At 45.0% G+C, this 11,927-nt stretch overlaps 1 protein-coding gene across 1 annotated transcript; it reads right to left on the reverse strand.

Moving 5' to 3' along the window:
* Positions 1-489: 489 nt before the first annotated feature.
* Positions 490-2,025, reverse strand: LOC125554809 (divinyl chlorophyllide a 8-vinyl-reductase, chloroplastic-like). The gene has a single exon (XM_087518433.1). It carries the CDS (start codon positions 1,963-1,965, stop codon positions 805-807), a length of 1,161 nt encoding a protein of 386 aa, XP_087374559.1. The 5' UTR covers positions 1,966-2,025; the 3' UTR covers positions 490-804.
* Between the last annotated feature and the right edge of the window lie 9,902 nt (positions 2,026-11,927).

Here is an 11,927-nt window from a genome sequence, read left to right on the forward strand (position 1 = left end):
TGATGTTTACACTTTAGTTTTCATAGTGCTTAAACTAAAGTTGTCATGTGGCAATTTCAGTTTGCATAGCATGGCAATTTTAGTATTTTGATGATGTCAACTCCGGCACTTTGACCATGAAAATTATTTTTTGTATGAACCATGGCAATTTTAAGTGCATGTATCATGGAAATTTTAGTTTATGGTTCATGGCAAGTCTAGTTTCTTAATTCCCCATTTTATAAGTGTAAAAATTTACTTTTAAATGTAGAAGAAAATAACTGAAACATATCTTGGCAATTTCAGTGTAAACACCATGACAATTCATGTGCAATAGACATGACAACTTTTAACCCAAAAAATAATTCGTCGAAATATATTGATATGAGCTCTAGTTTCGGAGATCTCATCGCGAGAGATTTAATGGTGAAAACAGATTTTCAATCGGATTTTTCATTTAAGAGATAAAACATTTTAAAAATTAAAAATCCAAAAAAATATCTCACATGCATGCATACGGTGATGTGGAACAGTCTGTGTGTTATAAGGCGTGTGGGCGGGTTTTGCTACCACCACACGTGTGCGGTGTCCAAAAAAATTGATCTATAGTAAATGATTTCATATAGCACAATTCTCCACCCTCAAATTAGACAATGCCTTGTATGTACTACATTTGAGCTACTAATTGTGTTGGAAACACAAACGTGTCAAAACTCAGAAGTCTCACTTACCTCCCTCCACTCTTGGCCCTGAATCTGCAAGCCGGAAGACCTAGAAGATGGTCTGCTCGCCTAGCTCCTGCCCCGCCATTCCTTCCCTTATCACCTAATCGAAGAACTGCTCGAGCGTGTCTGTGCCATAACTCGGCGTCTTCTCGTCGCTGTACTCCCCGGTCTCGGGATCGAGCACTAGCGTGCTCTCCGACGCATAGTACCTCCCAATTTTGCCGAACTCAGCGGCATCCTCCAGCCCCGGGAACACCTTGGCCAATCCATCGATCACCCAGATGACACCATCCATGATCCGAATGGGCACCTTGATGAACCTGGGTTCACGCCCGGGCAGCCGGAACAGCATCTCCCCTTGGTCCAGCGGCGTGAGGGCCTTCCCCGTCCCTCCAATTGGAAGCACCTTGTTAGCCTTTTCCTGGTCGAAGATGCAATCCGCGATGAAGGAGGCGAGATCCTCCTCGCAGATAGGCTTGCAAGCGCAGAACTTTCCGTCGCCAAACATGACGTAGGGATTGCCCTTCTTGACGGTTTCGACCTGGCCGCCCTGGCTCTTGAAGAAGGCGGTGGGGCGGACGACGCTGTAGGTGAAGGCCGGGTCCCGGGCCGCCTTGGCGGCGAGCTTGTCCTCGAACTTGAGCTTGGCGCGCTGGAACTCGAGGAGCGGATTCTGGACGCAGACGGCGGAGAGGAGGACGAAGTGGGCGGCGCCGAGGCTGCGCGCGGCCTGGAGGGTGTGGAGCGTGGCGCGGTAGTCCACGCGCCACGAGTCCTGCACCCCGCCGCCGCCGCTGGCGAGGCAGCAGACCACGGCGTGTATGGGACAATATCCCGAGAGGTCTGCGAGGAGGGCGCCTGGGTCGGTGACATCGGAGAAGACGACGCGGGCGGGGGCGAGGTCGGAGACAACCTCCTCACGGGAGTTTTTGCCGCGGATGCCGCTGCGGGGCCGGGTGACGGCGACGACGGGGTGGCCGCGGCGGAGCAGCTCGCGGACGACAAAGCGGCCGATGTAGCCCATGGCGCCCGTGACGACGATGGTGGTCTCGGAGGGGGGCAGGGAACGGAAAGGCTGGGCCGCGGCCGGGGAGGCCCTCGGTGGTGACGTCGCGGAGGAGGCGAGGATACAGCCCCCGCGGCGGCAAGCCTTGGCGGCTGTGAGGGGACAGGAGAGGGAGCACGGTGTGGGGCGGGGAGCTGCGATGGAGGCGGTGGCCGTGCTGGTGGGGAGGCGAGAGGAGAGGAGAAGGGCGGCCATCGTGCTCGACGGAAATGCGGTATCGACTATCAAGTGTGGGGAAGCCGGCCAGCGTTTGTGGTGGTGGCGGGGAGGCAATCCGGGCGTGTGAATAATTTCGTCACGTCGGGTTATTTTTGTTTTTTTACCAGCGAACGTGCGCGGTGAGATTAGTTTGTTTAATCCCAAATACTCCCTCTCTAAACTAATACTATAAAAGTGTTTAGATCACTATTTTGGTTATATTTCTTTATGAAGGGAGTAGTCATTAGTGCAGCTGCACCAATCAGCTCTTCCAAGCGCACGCATCATAGCCATCGGATCGCGCAGATCACGACTGATCATGACGGACCGTGCGTGTCGTCCCGACACAGGTGGCAACAAGGGGGAGACCGAGGCGCGCGGTGCAGTGGTGCGACCCGTACTCTTAATTTTTAGGGGAAACCACACGTAGTGCCCCACACGATTTGTTTGAACTCCCGTTCCTCGCTCCCCCATTTTCAAACCGTACGGGCGCTGCTCCCTCTCCCATTTTTCTCTCGCAATGACGCGGGGCGGGGGCTAGGTTGTGGATTCGGCCAGGATTCGCCGGTGCGGGGGTCCGTCCATGGGCGTGGCGAGTCGTCAGCTATAGGCGAAGGTAAATCCTGGCACCTTTTCACGCGGTTGCACTCCAGATTTGGTTTGGCACAGCGAGGTTAGGGTTTGGGTGACGGGGCAGGGCGAGGGTGTGTCACCGTCGTGCGAAGGTCGGCGAGCACGGAGATTGTCCATGGCGTCCGCGGGCACGGCGTTGCCATGGCGGGGTGTGTCGAGCGGATATATAGTTTGGGTTTGGGGTATGACGGGGGTATAAGTTGAATTGAAGGGGTGGAGGGGGAGGGTAAGGAGGGAGGTTTTGTGATGATGTGTTCTAAATGAATCCCTCGCGACCAGGGTGGTTTCAATTGTTTGGAGTTGCTTGAATCGCATGAGGCAGTGGTATAGCAATACGATGGCAGTTGCTTTTTTCATCAAATTTGCAAGAGGGGAGGGGCAATGGAACTTATTCGCCTCCGCAGTTGCAACGAAATAGGGCAGTAGTTGCCTTTTTTTTCACATCCAGTAGCACTGTTTTTGGAAGATGATTTTTCGTGGTTGGTTGAATCTAGGAGCACTGTTTTATGCTTTTTGATGGCAAGCTCTGTGCTTAAGATGAATGTGTGGTTGGTTGTGACGAAGAGGAATATGTCTTCCCATACACCCTCCGGTCCTTTTTAGTTCGCATATAAGATTTGATTGAAGTCAAGCCTCGTAAAGTTTGACCAGCTTTGTAGAAAAAAGTGTCAACATTCACAATCTAAAAATCAATACCACTAGATGTGTCATGACTTAAAGTTTCATATTATATAACTTTAGCATGACAGATGTTGATATTTTTTCATATAAATACGGTCAAACTTTGTGAAGTTTGACTTCAGAGAATTCTAATATGCAGAGTAAAAAGGACCGGAGGGAGTACTAGTTTGTGATGAAAAGGATTTTTGTGTTTGGTCATTTTTAGTTGGCTACAAAACAGTGAGTAGTTGCTAGATTCACAACCAAGTTGCTTCTACCAGTAACTAATCATTCATGGCGGGCATTGTTGCACCCATCTATTTTGGCTCTTGTTAGTCGTACAAAGCAACATGTATACTTTGTATAATGCATTTTCTGTTTTGCAATTTAAGTGATTTGCTTCCATCCACATTCATGATCTAGATTTCTGAAATAAAGATACACATCAAATAGAAATAAGAAATAAAAAATAGGTCATTCAGAAGTTTTCATAGTTGCTTAGCATGAATCAGCAAGACAATTTGGAATAAAGGGTGGATTAAAGTTGTCCATCTCGTGCCATGAAGGTACCTACAAGATGAAATGTTTGAGTTAGTTCATAAGGACTTCTTTAATGAATGAAGATTTGCGCAGCAAACAAAAAGAAATTGGTATGAAAGATCACATATTAGCTTATAGAAAGATATATATATATATATATATATATATATATATATATATATATATATATATATATATATATATATATGGGATTGACCTACAAACGTGTAAGCAACTTAAGAAGAACATCCTTGCTCTCTTTCTCCCATATTCTTCAATTGACGAACGTCCCACCACAGAACTCTCTGAACAAGAGAACAAGATAAACTTTCAATGGAAAATCTCACGTTTCAAAGATAGGAAGTTCAGGGCTTCTTTGATTCAAAGGAATTTTATAGGATTTCTGAAGGATTGAAGTCCTTAGAATTTTTTCCTATATTGGTCCTTTGATTCATAGGATTGGATCCCATAGGAATTTTTCCTATGGAATCTTTTGTACTACATTTCATAGGAAATTTAACATCCACTCCAACCTCTTTTTACAATTTTTTTGTTTTTCCCGTGGCATCAAACAATCATTGCTAATTCTATAGGATTCAAATGGGCATGCCACTCCAACCCTACACTTTTTCTATTCCTACGTTTTCAAAATCCTACGAATCAAAGAGGCCCTCAGCATATATAATTTCCATTATGTTGAGTACTAAATGAATACAATGTTTTTTTTCATCAAAGTAACTACATAATCTTTGACATGCTTCAGCTTAAAAAATAAAACAATTGTTCTATTTGTATGCCTTCCACGGAGATTGTGGCATTGAAAACATTCGCTATTCAAATCTGGGCAGTCACTCCACTGAAAAGCATAGAAGAAACCTTTAGTGAGATAGTGTGCTATTAGGCTAAAGGGACGATGAAACACTTTATATCACATAAATAAAGACAGATCTTAGTTGGAACAAAACACCCTTACAAACACTACTCTTGACCTCTTGTGACCTCCCATATCGATCCTTTGAAGCAGAAGTACTATAGATGGTGCAAAGGCTGAAGCACATAATCCACAATTGGAAAATGTGATTGCATGTTGTACTAATATTGGACATTACCCACAGTATATATTTGTCTCGCTGTGTTGGAATGGTATGCTCACCTGCAAGGCTACCTAAATTCGGCTTATCAAATCTAAAATAAAATAATTGATCAACAATCATGCACAAAGAAAGTTCTTACCCTCATATAAAATTCAGATTTTCCACAAATTATTCAATTTGCTCAAAAATCCCACAATCAAGCATACCCTGGAGCAACAAACATTCAATAATCCATTCCTTTTTGCAAGACCAGGACAAAGAGTAGATATCATTTCGGTAGATAGGAAAATAATTAAAGTGAGTGGAAAGTACTGCATCAACAAGTGTTGCTTTGTATCTGACTTCACACTTGAAGGACAGTTCTCTATGCATAACCCATTTCTTAAGGGTTGAATTATAAAATTGGCTTTTAAGATAAAAGATTAATTAAGTATAGGAATGGGCAAGGAAAAGCAATACCTATGAAAAGTAGTATTGTGGAGGATGGGCTAGTTACTAAAAGAAACACAATCAGACCATACTGCCACAAGTATAAATCTCGATGGGTCCAAAATTTAAACCCTCATTTTTCCTACAGCTGTGGAAACCACCAAAACTCTTAATTTACTCTTAAAAACCTTCTTTTTTTTGCAGTATCTCCGGTTTCATGACGATTTCGCTAGTTTCAATCTGATCAGAATATCCTAATGGCCTGTTCTTGTTCCCTGACTCTTCTAGTCAGTCATGATTTTTATTTAGCCAAAACTGCAGGAATCGATATACAACAATCATGATAGATGGACAACAGAGCATAAATTAAATAGTTTATAAGCACCACAAGCAACTATAGTGCGTGTATACACCACAATTTGTACTATATGCCAAAGTTTCATTTTACGCCTTTTTTTCGTTTCCTTCCCTATACTTTCCATACATGCCACCCTCCTGTAACATGGCCATTATCTTGCCATAGGAGGAAAGCAATCAAGGCAATTTCTAGAATTTCCATCTGCCTGAAGACACCATTCGTCGTCAGCTCTAAGAAAGCTGCATTTTCTAAATATTTGACACTATATTGGACAAATTTCTCAGGCCCTTCCATCAATAGGAAGATTATATTTCCAAAATCAAGACAGATATATGACAAAGGAAGCAAAGCCTATTTTCTGTGGAAAAGATTAAGTAAATCCTCAGATGCACAGGCCGAGGAACAAGCGAACAGCTGGTCAAGCAGATTTATCCCAAGAACACTACATCCAGGACAAACGGAATGGGTAGAAGGTGCACCTCTTCTTGTAGTTGAGGATGACCTGCGGTAGAAGCTAAAGAACCGGGCGAAGAAGGCGATCCACCTGAACAATGACCTGTTAGAGCACCTCCAGCCCCAACGTGTTCCACGACGATGACATTGCCGGCAGCGCCGAAACTCTCCGTTACTTTGGTCGCTCAACGCTGCATGGCTATAGTGTACTCGAGCATCGGAGATCTGGCAGGGGCCCACCCAAGGACTCCAGATAAAAATCGGATACATGCTTCAGGAGTGTGGTGCGCCACCGATCTAGTGATGGATCTCGTGGCCGCCCCCAGAAATAGATACTTTCTATTGGCCTTTCCGACGGAAGACAAGAGAAGGAGGACATTGACGACTAGATGGAGACGGATGCGACATTCCGACGGGGCGGGCGTGGACTGCACCACGGGGAGGTGAGATCCAAACGAAGACAATGATGATGACGCAACCTGTTCGTGGGCGAGGGAGTGAGAGGAGAGATCGGGAATTGAATGAGAGAGACGAGAGGACGTGGGTCGTAATACGCGGTCACTCTCCCTCTGAATGGGCTGCCAGCTCGCCCAAGGACCAATGCACCACAGGTGCCCATTTTGGCCCGTAGAGCAGCATCCCACAGGACAGCCGTGTCATTTAACACAGATCACGGAACAGATCCCACACACACGAAATAGGACGGCCAGGAAGTCCCAGATCGGAAAAACGGACGGTCGAAAACGCAAATCGCTGTGGGAGCTCGGTTTAGGTGCGGCTATACTTGTTGGAAATATGCCCTAGAGGCAATAATAAATTAGTTATTATTATAATTCCTTGTTCATGATAATCGTTTATTATCCATGCTAGAATTGTATTGATAGGAAACTCAGATACATGTGTGGATACATAGACAACACCATGTCCCTAGTAAGCCTCTAGTTGACTAGCTCGTTGATCAATAGATGGTTACGGTTTCCTGACCATGGATATTGGATGTCGTTGATAACGGGATCACATCATTAGGAGAATGATGTGATGGACAAGACCCAATCCTAAGCCTAGCACAAGGTCATGTAGTTCGTATGCTAAACCTTTTCTAATGTCAAGTATCATTTCCTTAGACCATGAGATTGTGCAACTCCCGGATACCGTAGGAATGCTTTGGGTGTACCAAACGTCACAACGTAACTGGGTGACTATAAAGGTGCACTACAGGTATCTCCGAAAGTGTCTGTTGGGTTGGCACGAATCGAGACTGGGATTTGTCACTCCGTGTAAGCGGAGAGGTATCTCTGGGCCCACTCGGTAGGACATCATCATAATGTGCACAATGTGATCAAGGAGTTGATCACGGGATGATGTGTTACGGAACGAGTAAAGAGACTTGCTGGTAACGAGATTGAACAAGGTATCAGGATACCGATGATCAAATCTCGGGCGAGTATCGTACCGATAGACAAAGGGAATTGTATACGGGATTGATTAAGTCCTTGACATCGTGGTTCATCCGATGAGATCATCGTGGAACATGTGGGAGCCAACATGGGTATCCAGATCCCGCTGTTGGTTATTGACCGGAGAACGTCTCGGTCATGTCTGCATGTCTCCCGAACCCGTAGGGTCTACACACTTAAGGTTCGATGACGCTAGGGTTATAAAGGAAGCTTGTATGTGGTTACCGAATGTTGTTCGGAGTCTCGGATGAGATCCCGGACGTCACGAGGAGTTCCGGAATGGTCCGGAGGTAAAGATTTATATATATGAAGTCCTATTTCGACCATCGGGACAAGTTTCGGGGTCATCGGTATTGTACCGGGACCACCGAAAGGGTCCCGGGGGACCACCGGGTGGGGCCACCTATCCCGGAGGGTCCCATGGGCTGAAGTGAGAAGGGATCCAGCCCAAAGTGGGCTGGGGCGCCACTTCCCCTAGGGCCCATGCGCCTAGGGTGAAAGGGGACCCTAAGGAAGAGTCCCAAGGAGGGAAGGCACCTCCTAGGTGCCTTGGGGCGGAGGGAAACCTCCCCTGGCCGCCGCCCCCTAGGAGATTGGATCTCCTAGGGCTGGCGCACCCCCCCTTGGGCTCCCTATATATAGTGGGGGTAGGAGGGCCTCTTGAGACACACCTTATGCCTTTGTTGCAGCCCCTCCCTCTCTCCTAAGTCCTTCTCCTCTCCCGTGGTGCTTGGCGAAGCCCTGCAGGATTGCCACGCTCCTCCATCGCCACCACGCCGTTGTGCTGCTGCTGGATGGAGTCTTCCTCAACCTCTCCCTCTCTCCTTGCTGGATCAAGGCATGGGAGACGTCACCGGGCTGTACGTGTGTTGAACGCGGAGGTGCCGTCCGTTCGACACTTGGTCATCGGTGATTTGGATCACGACGAGTACGACTCCATCAACCCCATTCACCTGAACGCTTCTGCTTAGCGATCTACAAGGGTATGTAGATGCACTCTCCTTCCCCTCGTTGCTGGTTTCTCCATAGATAGATCTTGGTGACACGTAGGAAAATTTTGAATTTATGCTACGTTCCCCAACAGTGGCATCATGAGCTAGGTCTATGCGTAGTTTCTATGCATGAGTAGAACACAAAGTAGTTGTGGGCGTTGATTTTGTTCAATATGCTTGCCGTTACTAGTCTTATCTTGATTCGGCGGCATCGTGGGATGAAGCGGCCCGGACCAACCTTACACGTACTCTTACGTGAGACAGGTTCCACCGACTGACATGCACTAGTTGCATAAGGTGGCTAGCGGGTGTCTGTCTCTCCTACTTTAGTCGGATCGGATTCGATGAAAAGGGTCCTTATGAAGGGTAAATAGCAATTGGCATATCACGTTGTGGTTTTGCGTAGGTAAGAAACGTTCTTGCTAGAAACCCATAGCAGCCACATAAAACATGCAAACAACAATTAGAGGACGTCTAACTTGTTTTTGCAGGGTATGCTATGTGATGTGATATGGCCAAAAGGATGTGATGAATGATATATGTGATGTATGAGATTGATCATATTCTTGTAATAGGAATCACGACTTGCATGTCGATGAGTATGACAACCGGCAGGAGCCATAGGAGTTGTCTTAATTTATTTATGACCTGCGTGTCAACATAAACGTCATGTAATTATTTTACTTTATTGCTAACCGTTAGCTGTAGTAGTAGAAGTAATAGTTGGCGAGACAACTTCATGAAGACACGATGATGGAGATCATGATGATGGAGATCATGGTGTCATGCCGGTGACGATGATGATCATGGAGCCCCGAAGATGGAGATCTAAAGGAGCAATATGATATTGGCCATATCATGTCACTATTTGATTGCATGTGATGTTTATCATGTTTATGCATCTTGTTTACTTAGAACGACGGTAGTAATCCCTCATTAAAATTTCAAGAAAGTGTTCCCCCTAACTGTGCACCGTTGCGACAGTTCGTCGTTTCAATGCACCACGTGATGATCGGGTGTTTGATTCAAACGTTCACATACAACGGGTGTAAGACAGATTTACACATGCAAACACTTAGGTTGACTTGACGAGCCTAGCATGTACAGACATGGCCTCGGAACACAGAAGACCGAAAGGTCGAGCATGAGTCGTATAGAAGATACGATCAACATGAAGATGTTCACCGACGTTGACTAGTCCGTCTCACGTGATGATCGGACACGGCCTAGTTGACTCGGATCATGTAATCACTTAGATGACTAGAGGGATGTCTATCTGAGTGGGAGTTCATAAGATGAACTTAATTATCTTGAACATAGTCAAAAGGTCTTCGCAAATTATGTCGTAGCTCGTGCTTCAGTTCTACTGTTTAGATATGTTCCTAGAGACAATTTAGTTGAAAGTTGATAGTAGCAATTATGCGGACTAGGTCCGTAAACTGAGGATTGTCCTCATTGCTTCATAGAAGGCTTATGTCCTTAATGCACCGCTCAGTGTGCTGAACCTCGAACGTTGTCTATGGATGTTGCGAACATCTGACATACACATTTTGATAACTACGTGATAGTTCAGTTAAACGGTTTAGAATTGAGGCACCGAAGACGGTTTTGAAACGTCGCGAAACATATGAGATGTTTTGAGGGCTGAAATTGGGATTTCAGGCTCGTGCCCACGTCAAGAGGTATAAGACCTCCGACGATTTTCTTAGCCTGCAAACTAAGGAGAAAAGCTCAATTGTTGAGCTTGTGCTCAGATTGTCTGAGTACAACATTCGCTTGAATCGAGTGGGAGTTGATCTTCCAGATGAAATAGTGATGGTTCTCCAAAGTCATTACCACCAAGCTGCTTGAGCTTCGTGATGAACTATAATATATCAGGGACATATATGATGATTCTTGAGATATTCGTGATGTTTGACACCACAAAAGTAGAAATCAAGAAGGAGCATCAATTGTTGATGGTTGGTGAAACCACTAGTTTCAAGAAGGGAAAGGGCAAGAAGGGATACTTCATGAAACGGCAATTCAGCTGCTGCTCTAGTGAAGAAACCCAAGGTTGAACCCAAACCCGAGACTAAGTGCTTCTGTAATAAGGGGAACAGCCACTGGAGCAGAATTACCCTAGATACTTGGTAGATGAGAAGGCTGGCAAGGTCGATAGAAGTATATTGGATATACATTTTGTTGATGTGTACTTTACTAGTACTCCTAGTAGCACCAGGGTATTAGATACCGGTTCGGTTGCTAAGTGTTAGTAACTCGAAACAAAAGGCTACGGAATAAACGGAGACTAGCTAAAGGTGAGCTGACGATAAGTGTTGGAAGTGTTTCCAATGTTGATATGATCAAGCATCGCACGCTCCCTCTACCATCGAGATTGGTATTAAAACCTAAATAATTGTTATTTGGTGTTTGCGTTGAGCATAGACATGATTGGATTATGTCTGTCGCGATATGATTATTCATTTAAGGAGAATAATGGTTACTCTGTTTATTTGAATAATACCTTCAATGGTCTTACACCTGAAATGAATGGTTTATTGAATCTCGATCGTAGTGATACACATGTTCATGCCAAAAGATAGTAATGATAGTGCCACCTACTTGTGGCATTGCCACATAAGTCATATCGGTATAAAACGCATGAAGAAGCTCCATGTTGATGGATCTTTGGGCTCACTCATTTTTGAAAAGTTTGAGACATGCGAACCATGTCTATTGGTGTATATGCATGAAGAAACTCCATGCAAGTGGACCGTTTGGACTCACTTGATTTTGAATCACTTGAGACATGCAAACCATACCACATGGGCAAGATGACTGAAAGCCTCGTTTTCAGTAAAATGGAACTAGAAAGCAACTTGTTGGAAGAAATACATTTTGATGTGTGCAGTCCAATGAGTGCTGAGGCGTGTAGTGGATATCGTTATGTTCTTACTTCACAGATGATTTGAGTAGATATTGAGTATATTTACTTGATGAATCACGAGTCTGAATTATTGAAAGGTTCAAGTAATTTCAGGGTGAAGTTGAAAGATCGTCGTGACAAGAGGATAAAATATCTATGAATATCTGAATTACGAGTTTGGCACAGAATTAAGACATTGTGGAAATTGTTTCACAACTAATATAGCCTGGAACACCATAATGTGATGGTGTGTCCGAACATCATAACTGCACCCTATTGGATATGATGCATACCATTATGTCTCTTATTGAATTACCACAATAGTTTACGGGTTAGGCATTAGAGACAACCGCATTCACTTTAAATAGTGCACCACGTAATTCCGATGAGATGACACCGTATGAACTATGGTTTAGGGAAACCTAAGCTGTCATT

The sequence above is a fragment of the Triticum urartu genome, chromosome 4A, assembly GCF_056163025.1.
Source record: "Triticum urartu cultivar PI428250 chromosome 4A, HENAU_Tu73, whole genome shotgun sequence".
Taxonomy (NCBI): Eukaryota; Viridiplantae; Streptophyta; class Magnoliopsida; order Poales; family Poaceae; genus Triticum; species Triticum urartu.

Excerpts from the sequence above, each read along its gene's own strand:
- LOC125554809 (XM_087518433.1), bottom strand. The coding sequence starts at position 1,965 with ATGGCCGCCCTTCTCCTCTCCTCTCGCCTCCCCACCAGCACGGCCACC.